Raw genomic sequence first — 15,898 nt, 5'->3', positions numbered from 1 at the left:
CAATTCTGATCCTGTCTAATGTAGCTGTGAAAGTTATTAGTCATAAGTGTCTAATCCTTTTCTAAATCCTATTAGGTTATTTCCCTTAAAGATACCTTGTGACAATGAGTTCCACAGATTAATCCTTTTTTTTTCCCCTAAAAACAAAATGTAAGTATAGTAGTAAAAGGAAACACTTTAACATAATGCAAAATTTATTAACCACAGGAACTGGGATGGCTCTCTCCTTGCTTTCAGTTATGCCAGAGCAGTTAGGTATGGGTATGTGGTAATGTATACATAAAAGAATTCTGATATTTCTTCTCTGTGATTCCTGCATGGCTTTGGATATTATGCTGCTCTTGTTTTCTTGGAGCATGTACAAACTCCCAAGGGCTTGAGCCCTTAATCGCTGCAAATAATTTAAGAGGATAGTTGCCAGGGATTTGAATTACAGTTGTGTTAAAAAAAAAAATCTGTGTCTGAAGTAGGAGTTGAAGTGTAACTCTCTGGTACACCCTTTGACACAAGAAGCATAACCTGGGACACGGAGCAGGTTCTGATTTAATTTTTTTTTTTTGTTGAAGTTCCAAAAGAGTGTGGCCAGAGTATCTTTTCAGGGCTAGGGCCAGGTCAAGGCAATGCAAGGCCCTCCATGGCTTCACTCCTGCAGACCCAGCCCTATAGTAGTGGAGGGGGAGCTGTCTCCCCTCAGAGTCAGGGGCAGTAGCATGGACCCCCTTCCTCTCTGCAGGAGAAGAAGTGGGGTGCCCCCATCATAAGTAGCTGGAATGGTTATCCCCCTAGAGAGACCAGTGTAGCAGCAAGGGAAGCCTCCCCAGGATGTATTGCTTGGGTAGATAGGCAGGGCCCAGTGCACTCTTCTCCTGTAGTCACATGGTATTGCAGGGCACCTCGAGCCATAGGTCTTAACACCCCATTGAGATGCATGGAGCAGTTCACCTCACAGGGCTGTTGCTTCAGGCTGTTTGTGGACTACAGCAGAAATCACTGCATTGGGCACACTTCATCTCCGAGATTGAAAATTATGGGCTAGATTGTGACTTTGGGTACAGCCCAGAACAAGGGGGGGACCAGTGTAGGAGTAGCCCCAGGAAGCATTGTGACTCTGGGATAAACCTCCATGTGACTGAAGTGTTTCCTGCTTCTCACTTGCTTCTCAGAGCAGGAGGCCTATACCACTCCAGCTCAGCAACTCTGGTCAGTGAATATGAGGGATGGATCCAAGGCAAGGCTGCACCTATTCTCTGCCCCTCCTGCCTATCTTTGCTGGGAGGCCGGTGAGTAGCCTGCTGCCTGGACCCAACAGCTGAGCATTTCAGACCAGCAAAGACCTTGAGTGAACCAGGGGGCAGGTATGAAGTCGCAGCCCCAACAGGTTACACAGTCTCAGGACTGCAGCAAATGGGTGGAGAACTCCCTCCACTACCTGATTAGGTTACATTGTATAGGATCAAAGCCCTTGCTTTAGGGAGCAAGGGGAACATGGCAAGACAGACACTTAACTTGATTTCACGCAAGCAGGGAGTTATCTGTTGGCTTAGATCACACACAGGTGGCCAAAGTGGAATAGTAAAGCAGGACTGAGAGCTGATGGTTCAGTCAATCCCTCAGAGATGCAATGCACTCTAAAGCCTCAAGAGTTAAACTCTGAGGAAAACATGCGGACTACTTCCTAGCTTGTGAATGAATCATGACCAACTGGTGCCACTCCTGACGGAAAGAGCCACGCCTCACTGAGTGAAGGAATCTTCCCTTCCTCCTTTAAACACACAACAGTCTGATCAACACTGACGAACCCGCCATGGATACTTCAGTCCTAGCCACACAGTGCCCAGTATCAAACCTCCCATGCCTGAGCAAGCTGACAGAGAAGCTAGCAAAAGGCCACAAGCCCCTCTAACTGAAGCTAACAGTCTAAATCCAGCTGAGTCTGGATTCAGGCCAGGACATGGAACTGAAACCACCTTAGTGGCACTGATGAATGATCTCCTGTCAGTGGACAGAGAGAGGACACACCTTCAAGATCCAGGGTAATGCGTGAAAAAAGTTTTGAGTCCTTCCTGGTGGGACACACCCAAGAAGCAGTGATGGGAAAAGGCATCTCCACCACTAGACCACTCACTTGTGGAGTCCTGCAACGATCACTTCTCTCTCCAGTCCTTTTCACATCGACATGTAAGCACTAGGTGAAATGGTCAGATGACATAGACTCAAGTGCCAACAATATGCAGATGACACACAGCTCTACCTGTCCTTCACCACACAGGACCACACCACTACCACCAAGTTGGCCCAGTGCATGGATGATATCTGCTCATAGATGAACAGCTAGCTGAAGCTGAATCTTAGCAAGACAGCAGCGATGCTGGTGGATACAGGAAAGTATTTTGAAGAGCTTGCAACCACATGCAGTTTTCATTGGTTGAAGATACGCACCCATAATTGGTCAACTCAGTCCATAGTCTAGCAGCACTCTGATTTCTCGCTGATGCTAAGCTCTCGCATAGCAGTATCTGCGAGTAATGCTTTCTACCAGCTCTGCTTGATTAGAAGACTCCATCCCATCCTGGTGGATGGGGACCTGGCTTCAATTATTCATGCCTTCGTCACCTTTCGGCCAGACTACGGCAATGAGATACACCTAGGCATGAAACCTTCAGCACTTAGGAAACTCCAACTAGTTCAGAACACTGCCGCACACCTGAGCAACACAGGCTACTGCAAACATATCAAACTTGTCCTCTGCTCCCTACACTGGCTTCCCATAGAATTTCAAATCAAGTTCAAGGTCTTGCTCCTTATCTTCAAAGTGCTCCATGGACTGGCCAAGGCTATCCAAAAGATTGTGTGACGCTCCATAAAGCCTGCGATCGACAATTCTGTTAGTCTGGTACAATGGAACTCTCAACAGTAAGAGTAAAGCTCCTCTATGCAGGAGACAGAGCTTTCTCCAGAGGTGATCTGAGTCTATGGAATGAATTCCACCAGGAACAAAGGACCACCACAACCTCATCACTTTCCGCTGTAAGTGCAAGGTGCGTTACTTTGGCACTGCCTTCTTTAATATAAACACATAGCAACAGGTATATTTAAAATATAAAGACACACCCTACTGCAAGACATCACTGCACAGGTTTCTCCCTCTGGGGAGAGGAGGCAAGAACAAACAACATGTGACAGTCATGATGCTTAATGCACTACTGGAAGGTGCTCAGATACTAAAGAGATAAGTGTTTATAAAAACCTATCTAGAATAGAATAGTGAAGGATGGTTCTTTGATTGCTGACCCAACCGCTTTTCTCAATAGCACTTAGGGAACTAAATCAATGGACATGAATAGTGGAGTTCTGCAGCCTGTAGTTCAGAGGCAAGAGGGGTTGCTGTTGTCAGTGATGCAGAACTTTCCAAGTGAAAGCCTGCTACCAACTGGATGTGGGCAAATGCATCCTGGCATTATGCAATCGGATGGCACAGGAAAGGGGGAAGGGATTTGTGAGCAGTGGTTAATAAAGCATGAGCCTTAGCAGGACAGAGTTGTAACACATCCAACCCTAATATGCCTGGCAAAGGGAAACATAAGCACATTTGCTGATTTTTCAAAGCTGTTTTGTTTTACACAAAAGGTTCCTGCTTCTTCATCTGTGCCTGCAGGGAAGTAAGTCACAGAATGCTGAATCTGTGATGTCACAATGACCTCCATGGCAACAGACTGAGCAGTCACAAAGACAGGATTTTGACTGCACTTTAACATGGAATAAAGGAAAAGCTGGGTGAGAACTTCCTAATGGGCGTCCTCGATCTTCACTGCAAAGAAGAGCCTGGATGCCTACGCAAGCAGGTGGAAACAATGAGGAGGAGCCAGCACCAGATCAACAACTAGATCCCTAGTGGTCCACAGATGTTGATATATAACAGATCTCCATCTAGCAGTAGTGAATCGCTTTGGGATGGGAAGTTGGTCTGCACAAACTGAGTTAATCACGATTATTATTTAATCCTAGATGCCACAATAGTCTTCAGGGCCCCATTGTGCTGCATGCTGTACAATTACATACTAAAACATGAGTCCCTAACCTCAAGAATTCACAATCTATGAAGACAAGTGACATACAAGAGGTGAGCGATGTCAGATGTACAATTTGTATAGATATTTGCTTTTTAAAAATTATAAACAGAGGAAATACATGTAAATTGACTGATTTCCTGTCAGCAGTCACAGCAGAGGTGGGTCTTGAGGAGAAATGTGATGAGAGAGAAGGTGGTTTGTATTATGGATCAGTTTGAGGGAGCATTGTGTGAGGAAGGGCACTGTGGAGGAGCAAGAGACAGTGACATTGCTGTGAGAATCTGACAAAGGGGCAGATGTGGCTACCATTGTTGGCAGAGTGGAGGAATAGGGGACAGTATGATAAAAGATATAAGCAAAAGGGAAGAGAGCTGTGAAGGGCCTTCAAGGTGAGAAAAAAGCTTGAACTTGTGAAAGAGAGCCAGTGGAGGAATTCAAAGAGCAGGTATCAGGGCTGGGACGTGGGTGGCCTGAGTGCTTGGATCAGTTAACAAGTTGCAGTCAAGAGATGACTAGCAGAGTCGGGGTCAAGCCAGGTGTGATGCATGAATGGGGTAAAGACCAGACCTTTAGAAATGCGATGGAAGAAGTGGGAAGCTATGGATGTGGCCCAGATGCATGAGGGTGGAGAAGCTGAAGATTTTATATCAAGATTTTAATCAGCCTCAGGGTGATGGTGTTTTAAAAGTTATGGAGAGTGCAGTGGAGAGAATAGAGAGGATTTTGAAGGAAAGATCAGGAGGTCAGCTTTAGCCATACTAAGCTTAAGTTTACTGTGAAACATCCAGGATGAGATGCTTGAGAGACAGGCTGAGAAGCAAGAATGAACAGAAGGAGACAAGTTGTTGAGCAGCTAGGAATAACTCTCACACTATGGAAAGGTTTGAAAACCCCTGTGAGACTCTGGAATAGTCACTTAAGTGAGTTGAAACTAAACACAAATGCATAGGTAGCTGTTTTCCATCTCTGTGATTGTTCTTCACTTGCGAAGTTATGAAATATCACCGAAGAGAACAAAGAAAACGACTAGCCGAGTAAACTTTTGGTATAGATGGTCTTCATGTTATAGGCTTGCTTCATTATCAAGTTCCTCTCTTTATTAGATTTATTCTTTTCTAAACTCCATGCCACTGTTTAGAATAGTGGTTCCCACACTACGGGGAGTGCAGAAGAACGTTCAGGGAGACTCGGACCAGCCCCCACAGGGGGCAGGAAGGGAGCGCCACCCAGCCCTGCTCTGCTCCCAGCTCCACTCTGGCTCCTGCCCCAGCCCCACCCCCACCTCCAGCCGAGGCCCTGGCTTTGGCTCCTGGCCCAGCTCCCAGCCCCACCCCCAGGGGGACACGGACAGATTACATTACAGGTGAGGAAGGGTATAACCTAAAAAGTTTGGGGACCACTGGTTTAGAGTATGATAGCTCTGTTCAATGTATTATTAGCACCAGCTGGCATGTTTTAGGGTAGATCAACTCATGTGTGAACAAAGACTATTCGTAGAGGGAGGCTTTACTATATTTGGTGCACATTGTGTCAGGACATTCAGGAGAAGTTTGGCACTCAGAGAGATGTGATCTAAGCACAAGGCTAGGAGTCAGGATTTCCTGAGTTCTAACTGCACTTCAGTACTGCCTTGCTGGGTATCCTTGGGTAAGTCACTGAACCTCTCTGTGCCTCAGTTTCTCATCTCTACATCTGGGGATAATACTTCCTGCCTCACACAGAGCTTATGAGGAATAATTAGCTTGTGAATGTTAAGTGCTCTGAAGACGGGAAGTGCTCAATGTTATTCCAGGGACAGCTCAGCTACTTTACAGAGGGATCTTTCAGCACTATCAAAACCTTAACGTCCACATTTAAAAACAAACAAGAACACAGTGTGTGGCTTAAAACCATTGTAACTTTTTTTATCGTTGGTTATTGCTGATGCTACCTCCTTTCCACATTATTATTCAGTTGCACATAGAAAAAGAAACTGGTAGGGTGGCAAAATTTGACTTCTCCCTTTTAATTATACCTCATCTCATACATTCTTTGCTCTTCCTCTCCTCCTATTGTTCTCCCTCATTAGGGCTGCATTTTAAGTGCCAGGCTTATTGGACTTGGGTGTAGAATCTTAACACAGTCCAGTCTGGTGTGATTCCAACCCCTGGACCCACCCTACATAGGCTATTTATTAGGATACGAGGAAGTGTAAGAGTATTTGTTGTGACTCACTAGGGAACAATTGCTGGAGGAAATTCCTGAACAGAATTTCAGAGGAGGAGATGGTGACATTGACAGGTAAAGCTATTGTGAATCCCTTTCATTAAATATATCAATGCACATCTCAAAGTAGGTGAGCAATCAATACATCTTGAGCAGAAAAGTTGATCACTGCCCCGTGGTTTTGGTTGGACCTTCTGATTCTTGCCATCCCCTGCTTGACTTTATTTTGAAAGCTTCATGCTGCTGCCTTACCACTTAATCTGCCTGCTCATTCCTCAGTCACCAGCTAGCTGGGTTAACTCCTCCAGAGAGGAATCGGACAGGATGTCCTGTGCATGCAGAGAAAATGCAGCACATTGCAGGCAGTCGGGCTGCTGTACAATGAATAGGTGATGCATCAGCATTAATAGGCTTCTCTCAAATATAAAGACAACTGGGGATGGGGGCGTCAATTCTGCTTGTAAAAGAATCTCAATTTTCAAATGGATTTTTTGAATCCATTTGAAAAGGAATACACACACTCTATTATGCACAGGTGCCTTCTCCCTTCCTACGCTATCAGTGACAGGTACTCTATTAGAAAGTTAGCAAGGGGCCAGAGAGCAGCTTACCTCTACCCAGATTTGGAGGAACTTTCATCCCATCCTTTTCATGCATATGTAACTCCATCTGCCTGAACAGGGGTCTCCCCCACTAGTCCCCCAAACAAAATGGCAGAAGTATTTTACAGTAGTAGTTCATATTGCCTCTCCTAAGATTGATATTACAGTGTTTGAGACCATCATCTAAATACGTCCAACACGCACACAAGCAGCATCCAATCCCTGCCTGTCTGCACCTGCACTACCTTGGGCTGTGATCATATCGTGCCCTATAAATCAGAGGTTCTCAGATTCTCTTATCACGTGAACCAAAAGAGTTAACATCAGACAACTAGCCAAGTCTACTTTGATCATCAGCTAGGACATTGGTGATCTACAGACCACAGTTATAATCAAAACAGGGTTGGGTCTGCTCACCATTCAGAAGGGACTCCTTCCAAGGAAAACCCAGGAAGTGATAGTGGTGTTTGAGCTACTAGCTCCTTGCAATCCAACAGCCAAATTCTGCCACCCCTATTCATGCTGAATAGTAACTTCCTCTGTGATTAGTTCTGTTTATTTCAGTGGGACTCCTTCCAGAGCAACGCACTACTCATGATGAATACAGGTGGCAGAATCCAGTGCTAGGTCGTCAACGAGCCAATACCCCAGCGTAGTGCTAGGGGGTTGCTATACTGCCAGAGGTGGCATCTTTTGGATGGGATGAAAAGGGAGGATCAGACGCATTCACAGTTATAAAAGACTACATGGCACTTTTTGCAAGAGTAGGGATGCTACTGGCTAAATTGTATCTTGGATCATTACATTCTGTAATACTTTGCAGTTATATAGTGCCTTCTTCCAGTTGAGGATCCTAAAGTGCTTTACCAACATTTTAATTAAGATATAAACCCTTATAATAAATTTCATTCATGTAATTAATTAAGCCTCCCAATATCTCTGAGAGATGGCAAGTAGTATTATCTTCATTTTACAGATGGGAAACTGAGGTTCAAGGAAGTGAAGTGATTTGTTAAAGATGAAACAGCCAGCTAGTATCAGAGCCAGACAAACTCCAGATCTCCCGACTCCCAGTACCATGCCTAATCTAAATGGCTATCACTCATCTCAACTGGAGAAGTTCTCTTCTCCCTGCCATGGCTGGATCGCAGTGTTTCTCAAATGTGGCCACCTCAGCCGCATGAGGCCACCGGAGGCTTTTCTTGTGGCCACAGCCTCCTGGACAGTGATGGGGGGGAGGGGGTGGGAAGCAGTGGCTCCTCCCCCAGGGCTGCCAGCAGGGGTTGGGCCCAGCCCTCCTCTTGAGCCACAAATGCCAGAGGAGCAGGCAGCTGGTGTGAGTTCCCCACCTTCCCAGGGGTGGCAGGGCTCAGGCTTCTGGCTTCAGCCCTGGGTGACGGGCGCCAGACTCTGGCCACAGGGCTTCAGGCTCCATCCCCCAGCTGGGGGGTTTTGGGCTTCTGCCCCAGGCTCATCCCCCACATCACCCCTCCATCTACAGCTTTATTCTGGCTTGCCAGGGCTGTGTAAGTCTGCTGTGAAAAGTGATATTTGTATGTTTGTTAATATCACTTTTCACTGCCTCCCAGTTAGCTAGTAAATCTGCTGTGAAAAGTGATACATACAAATAATAGTTTTCACAGCAGCTGCCTTACTAACTAGCAAGTCTAAAAAAAAAATCTGCCAAAAAAGCAAAAGAAACAACAAAAAATACAAGAATGTGCAAAGCACCTTATTTTGTTTCTATTCTGTTTAAGTCCAGTAAAGAATAGAGAAAACTGTACGTTTTTATTATTGAGTCTGCAAAAAAAAATCCTACATAAATAAATTACAATGATTTGGACATGTGTATGTGCACATTTGTTTGTTTTTTTTCCTAAAGTTAATTAAATATTTTCGGAAAAATTGTCAGAGCGGCCACCGGCAAGGCCACCAAAAAACTTCTTGTGAGAACTCCTGGTCTAGGATGTCTGCTACCTTAAGCAAACACTTGTCAGTTTCCCTATCACTGTTTCACACTCACTCCTAACAAACATTAAAATTATGCTACTCTTAGCATTTTGCTGTGTTCAGAAGGACTGTCAGGGTTCCCTCCCCACTCTGAACTCTAGGGTACAGATGTGGGGACCCACATGAAAGATCCCCTAAGCTTATTTCTACCAGCTTAGGTTAAAACTTCCCCAAAGCACAAATTCTTTGCCCTTGGAGGGTACGCTGCCACCACCAAGTGATTTAATCAAGAATCAGAGAAAGGACCACTTGGAGTTCTTGAGGCTTGAGAATAATATCCTAACCAATTGGTTACAAAGTGATCACCAACCCAAACCCTTGGGTCTTAGGACAATAGAGACATGAATCAGGTTCTTAAAAGGATTTTATTTTTAAAAAAAAAAAAAGGTAAAAGAATCACTTCTGTAAAATCAGGATGGAAAATAACCTTACAGGGTAACAAAAGATTCACAAACACAGAGGAACTCCCTCTAGGCTTAGTTCAAAGTTACAAAAAACAGGAATAAACCTCCCTCTTGCAAAGGGAAAATTCACAAGCTAAAACAAAAGATAATCTAACACGCCTTGCCTGGCTTTACTTACTATTTTTGTCATATTAGAGACTGGTTCAGGATTGGTTTATAGGAGAAGGATTTTTCTGACCTGCTGTTTCTCTGCTTCCCAAGAGAACCCACTCAAAACAAAGCCTTCCCGCCCACAAGATTTGAAAGTATCTTCTTTCCCCATTGGTCATTTTGGTCAGGTGCCAACCAGGTTATTTGAGCTTCTTAACCCCTTACAGATAAGGAGGAATTCTAGGCTACCCTTAGCTGTATGGTTATAACAAGGACTAAGACCCGTTCACCCATTCCGAGCAGAAATAGCCCTTTCCACAATTGAAAACTGTTATACAGTGTTGCTGGCACAGAATGGCTATTGCATTCTATCTCAGAGGTGGTTCAATTTATGGTGTGTGTGTGTGATCCCTGTTTGTATGTGGTTCATAAAGTACTTAAGAGCCTTCTAGATGAAAGGTATAGTATAAATGGAAGGGACAGTTAGTAATGTATTAATGACGTTTGGCGAGTTCAAATTTGCTGCATGCATTCCTCGTACATTTATTTTATTTTATAAAATAACCTTTTACTCAGGAAAGCTCACCTCTAGTGCAGCATCAGGATTTCCCTGAGGTTTCTGTTCTTTACTCTATTTTCATTTGGGCTGATTGAGGCAAAAAAGAGGTCAAGTGACTTGCTCAAGGTCGCAGACAGTCAACGAGTTATAATGAAATGTTTTCTTAAAGCTATGTTTGCCTTGTAATCATATGTTTATTCTACAGGGCTTTACGTTGTTAGATTTTTTTTTTTTTTACCCTAGCAATTTCAAGGAACTTAAACTATGCTGCCGCTCTTGTTTTTGCTGAAATTGATCAGCAATATTCAGGGTAAAAGGAGGGGTTTTTGGCAGGCCTCTATAAAACATTGCAACACTAGACTTCACAAATGTGATGAGTCCTTTTAAGGCCATCATACTGTTGTATCTTAAAGACCATAGTATTGCTAATAGCTTAGCGCAAGAGATATTAGCAGTATTGCCAACTCCACGCATTCAAAAATCATGAGGTTTCCCCCACCCCAAATCATGAGATTGCCCTAAAAATCTTTGATTTTTTAAAACTCCAAATTTATTATTTTTATATTTGTCATCTGGTTTTTGAGCCTTTAAGATTAATGTTTTCCAGCTTCTCTCCCCCCCACCCCCGAAACAATGAGACTTAGAGACTTAAAAAAAAAAAAAAAAAAATTGGATTGCATGACTCCAGGTGCTTGGACTTAAGAAAACCTCCAAATACCATAAGACTCACAATAAAACTGAAAGAGTTGGCAATACTGTATTACGGTGAATACTTACCCTAGCCTATGTGCTTCCCTGACTGGTACAGTCTCCCAAAAAAGTACGATATACAATGCAATGCATCCCTGAAATGGGAGAATGTAGTGGGCACACAAAAAATGACATTGCAAAAGCAAAGAAGGACTTGCAAAATGCTAAGCTTAGTGGAGAGATTGGAAGCACTAAAAAACCTGATAATAAGGAAACTCAGATGATAATCCTGAATTATACCAACAAAACTGTTTCACTAAGAATTGGTGCATACTCCTCTTAAGTGCATACTGCTAGCAAAGCCCAAACACTATGCAGATATTTATTTATTCTAAATTTTTTTTAAAAAATAGAATTCTAGTGCTCAGAAGCAGAATATCCTGTACCACCTCCTTGCTTCCCCCACAAATATACTGATTTCTGCCCTAATGGTATGTGCTATGTTGATGTCTCCTTGCTAGAGCCCTCTGGGTAAATAATTCAGTGGCTTCTGTTGAACCTCAGTTTACATGATTAAGTCCTACTGCTACACCTCTTGTTGTTCTCAACAGAGATTCTTTTAGTAACACATCCTAATCATTATGGCAGTTCCGGACCGGTTCCCCTTTACCTCACTCCTTTTCCTTTCGGACACCAGTTCAAAGAGAATCCTGCTAGAATTTGACTTCTAGAACTCGACTTGTAGCTGCGACACTACAGTTTTCTGAGAGGAGACTCTCCACTTTAATATGTTGCGTATGTTTTCCAATGTTTACATTTTAAGACATTACATTGGGCAAACATGAAATCATACACTTTGGAGCCAAATTCTACTCTCTGTTACATATGTGCAATCCCACTGAAAACACGAGTATAACAATTGTCCCAAGTGTAAGAGTAGAATTTGTCCTGCTTCGGTGTCTTCACAAGGGAAACACTGCAGATGATTCTAGGGTTAATTATGCTCTTCTCATATGTTTAAACAGTTTAAAGCTAAGTAAAATTTGTTTAAATCTAGGTTAAACCATAAGCACACTTTCTTCCATTGTCTATTTGCCACTGTTTATGAGATTTAATACAATCAGCAATGGTTTAAAAACAAAACAACAACAAAAAAACCCAACCCAAACCAGAAACAATAAATAAATGAAGTGGGACTATTATTATGTCAGCAGAAAAGGGATTGTAAACATTTCCACCAAGAGCAATTTGTATACTCAGCAGAAATATTAACAAAAAGCTAACAACATCCATCCCCTCCAAACCTATTTACCTTCTAGATACATGCCTAATTTATATCTCAGGACTGAGAGAGAAGATATTTCTTGTTAGAAATGTTTTAAGACTAGGAACACATTAAACTGTATTAAGCTATTAATAGTATTATGGGTTCTTTATATAACACTGTCAATCTAAACAAGCCTTACAAACATAGAGTAGGATGTTTGATTTGAACAAACATTCATGGACACAGATTTTTTTTCTTTTCTTTTTTAGAGACAAAATTACACTTAGGTAATTACAGTATTACAGTGACACCTTTTCTCTCCCCATATGCCATTTAAATAATAATTGAAGGAACCATAATATAGCCAATTAGAAAATGTGTTCTAAAATGGGCCTAAATTCTGCCATCAGTTACATTCAAACAACCCCATTGATTTCAGTGTATGTGCAGGGGTGTAAATGAGAGTAGAAAATTGATCTACTTTATTCCGCATTTTTTTCAGCACTGCACAACACAACAACAAGAAGCAAAGCTAACCAGCTGTGCCTCGACAAGTCAAGTGCAAAGTGAAGGTAATGGCTGACATGCTAATGTCCTGGCTGTGGCCAAATTTTTGCCAGAGTAACGAGGAAACATAATTTTGGAAAAGAGTGGAATTTAGGGGGAAAGAGGGGAGAATCTAAAATTGTTTTTTATTTATTCTCTCCCATGTATACATAAACAAGATTTTTTGGTTTTGGAGGTTCCTAGTAAGTATAAAAAAAATACGATTTTTGATATTAAAATAGCTTCCGATCTTGCAGTCCTTACCCAGGCAAAGCTCCTGTTGAAGTCAACACAAGTTCTGTCTGAGTAAGGACTGCAGGATCAAACTATAAAGCAGTGTAACCCCTCCATAAGAGTATTCATTCAAAGCAGATGGGAGGAAGCCAAGTCAAATGCATTGATGCATCTACTGGCTAGTGTGGCAACTAGTATCTAGCAACTAGCTAGAACTCTATTAGCTATAAAAGTTAAAAGAAAATGTAGATTTTTGTATATATCTAGTATCATTTGTGGTTATCAAAATGATTTCCAGATGTTTCCTTTCTTACACCAGAGGTTGTAGGACAACCCTCCCCCCCTCTAATATTGTAAATTACAGGCAAGCTATCTAAAAGGATTGAAGGCAATCTCAGGCTGAAGAAGAGAATGCTGTATAATCTTAGAGAATTCATGAATTTTACTTTTTATGTATCTGAGCACTCGATACAAACATAATTCTGTTACCTCTCTATTATATTTTTAAACAGCTGTACAAACATTACAGTGCTTGTGTGCACATGTGTTTAGTAGTAGTAAGAATGGAGATGAACCCTAAAAAGAGATGATTTTGATATGTGTTCTCTATATTTGGCAAGGAGGACTAGCAGAATGCTGCACCACTCCCAAATAGAACAGCACAAATACTTCTCTCAAACATATGAAAATAATATTTCATACACACAAAAGGAATCACTGAGGGTATAATATATAGGGGCTGTGTGATTCCTGGTTAATAATAAGAAAAGGTGAGGAAGGGAGGGAGAAGGGACAAGACTATAAAGCAGACCCATAGTTCCCCCTAAGAAATACCCAAGACCCTTTGTTTTTGGTTTTTATTCTGTTTAGTATTTCCTGGACACTTCAGTGTTTATTACAAAAATTTTAAAATGGGTGAAAATCACTACAAAAAAATTAACTGTACTGTTTTCTGGGTAAATATAGGGGTTAATATGGGAGATGGGAGGGCAGAAAAAAAGCACCAACTAAAGAAAAGGAAGAGTATTTAATGTAAAAGTAGTGCAAGCAAAGTACATTAACAGTGCCTACACAATATACAGGCACAAGCATGTGTGGGCATCTTCTACAACACTGCCTTACTTTAAACAGCCTCCCATATACACTTAGACTCATTTATTAACAGAAACACTCTTCCTGATGTAATGTCTTGGATTTTCTTAACAGAATCAGTATTTTCACTTACTGGAGGGGTCCAAAATTCGGGTAAAATGGGTAAAACCCGAACAACAGCATTTGTAAACCCCGAGAATTTTTCAGCAAAAATGGGCAAAACCTGCACAGGAAGGAAGGCCTTAGAGCTCCCTGACCCCCCCGAGTCAGTACTGCTGCTCTGCTGTAGTGCTCCTGCTGTGAGGGGCATGAAAGACCTGGGGGGTGGGGGGGGTGGGGGGGAAGATAGACAGAAATCTTGTCATTGCGCCCTTGCTTTGCAAGCGGCGCTGGAAAGTCAGGCACGGGGCACGATCAGCCGCCCCCCGCACAAAGTTATTTCTGGGCTGGGGGCCGGGGTGCGAGGATCCCCGGGGCGAGCCCCCGGACACAGAGCAGAGGGGGAACCCAAGCCCCTGGCGGCGCGCCCCGCCCCCGCTGACCTGCCAGGCTGGTGTAACAATCAATCTCGATGCTCTCCGCGCTCTGGCTCTGCTCCGCGCTGAGCGCGGCGCCCGGGCTGGCGGCGCAGCCGGCGGAGGAGCCGGGCTCCGGCGGCGGCAGCCCCTTCAGCTCCAGCAGCGCCCGGTGGTACTTGCCGATGGCCTCGCGGAATTTCTTGTCCTTGTAGCACTGCGCCCCTTGGCTCTTGAACGCCAGGGCTCGCTGGAGCAGCTCGCCGGGCTCCGCACCAGCCTGGGCTCCCGCGGCGCAGCGCTCTGCAGCGGGGCTCCGCCGCTCCATCCCCGCCGCCGCCGGGCGGGAAATGGGCTTCAAGCCTCCGAGCAGCCGAACGCCCCAGCGCCGCGCTGCGCCGCGCCGCCTCCCGCTCCCATCCTCCCGCGGCCGGGCGCTGCTCCCCCGCCCGCGCCCTGCGGCCCGGCTGCTGCTGCCGCCTCCCCCGCGCCCGGGGAGAGCGAGCCCCGGCTAACCCGGAAGGAGCCCGCACCGCCGAGCCAGGCAGGAGCCCAGCCAAGAAGGACGGGGATGGGGGGGGGGGGTCCGGAGCAGCCGGCGGGAGGCTGCAGCGCCGCTCCCCATTTTAAAAAAAATCAGACAAAAAGCCACCTTGTTGCTTTCTGCAGCCAGGCACTTGTGCTCTTCAAGGCGCAAGCTCCAATTCCCTGGCCCTGGGTGCGAGTGAGAGGAGAGCCGGGGGAGGGGGATCGCTACTTTCATTGGAGGGTCTGTCATAAATACAAAGGGAAGGGTAAACACCTTTAAAATCCCTGCTGGCCAGAGGAAAAACCCTTTCCCCTGTAAAGGGTTAAGAAGCTAGGATAATCTCTGTAGCCCCTGACCAAAATGACCAATGAGGAGACAAGGGAAGGAACCTCGGGGGCTTCTCCAGGCCAAGTGCACGGCACCCACTAGGTCCTCCCGGTATTCCGCCATTTCTCTCCCCTCCAAAGCTGCCTGTGTGCCCCCTCCCCGCCCTTCCTATTTTCCCTCCCCGTTTACACTCTCTCCTCGCCGTCCCCAGAGACCCCGTTTTTCCCCTCCCCATCTCCACTCCCCCTCACTGCTTCCCTGCTTCCCACCCCCCCTCCATTCTCTTGTGATTTCTTGCTTTGCCCTGCACACACCCGCTCCCCCCACTCCAAGTCTCAGTCTGCTTTGCCCCATCACCAAGTCCACTGTCTCCCATTATGCTTAGACCATTTCAGGACATTTTGGAATTGATTGGATGTGGCATGTCAAAATTATTGCATTAGATAAATAGAGAAATGCCATTGTGCTGAGTGTTAGACCTCCTTTTGCTTGGTCAGATATGATATTTGCATGATGTATCAGGTAGAAATGAGACTGGGTGTGTGTGTGTGAATGTATTGCTAACCCTAAGCATCCAAAAATCCCAGTACTTCCCTTGAAACATCTTCAAGAGGCCTGACTTGCAGAGGCAGGTGTTGAGCACTTTCTGTTGTCTCAGATTAGGCATTCCATAATTGATTTTAAAAATACTCTATGAT

The 15,898-nt window shown here is 44.4% G+C and overlaps 1 protein-coding gene across 1 annotated transcript in view; it reads right to left on the bottom strand.

The window, feature by feature from the left end:
• The window catches only part of TTC9 (tetratricopeptide repeat domain 9), a 39,224-nt gene extending 24,368 nt beyond the window's left edge, over positions 1-14,856 (bottom strand). Inside the window, exon 1 of the mRNA XM_073348506.1 lies at positions 14,372-14,856. Within this exon, the coding sequence (XP_073204607.1) occupies positions 14,372-14,672 (301 nt within the window). The 5' untranslated portion in view covers positions 14,673-14,856. The remainder of the gene's footprint in view (positions 1-14,371) is intronic.
• Between the last annotated feature and the right edge of the window lie 1,042 nt (positions 14,857-15,898).

This window comes from Lepidochelys kempii, chromosome 6 (assembly GCF_965140265.1).
Source record: "Lepidochelys kempii isolate rLepKem1 chromosome 6, rLepKem1.hap2, whole genome shotgun sequence".
Classification (NCBI taxonomy): domain Eukaryota; kingdom Metazoa; phylum Chordata; order Testudines; family Cheloniidae; genus Lepidochelys; species Lepidochelys kempii.
The sequence above is the reverse complement of the archived record's forward strand: the minus strand, read 5'-3'. Positions and strand labels throughout refer to the sequence as shown.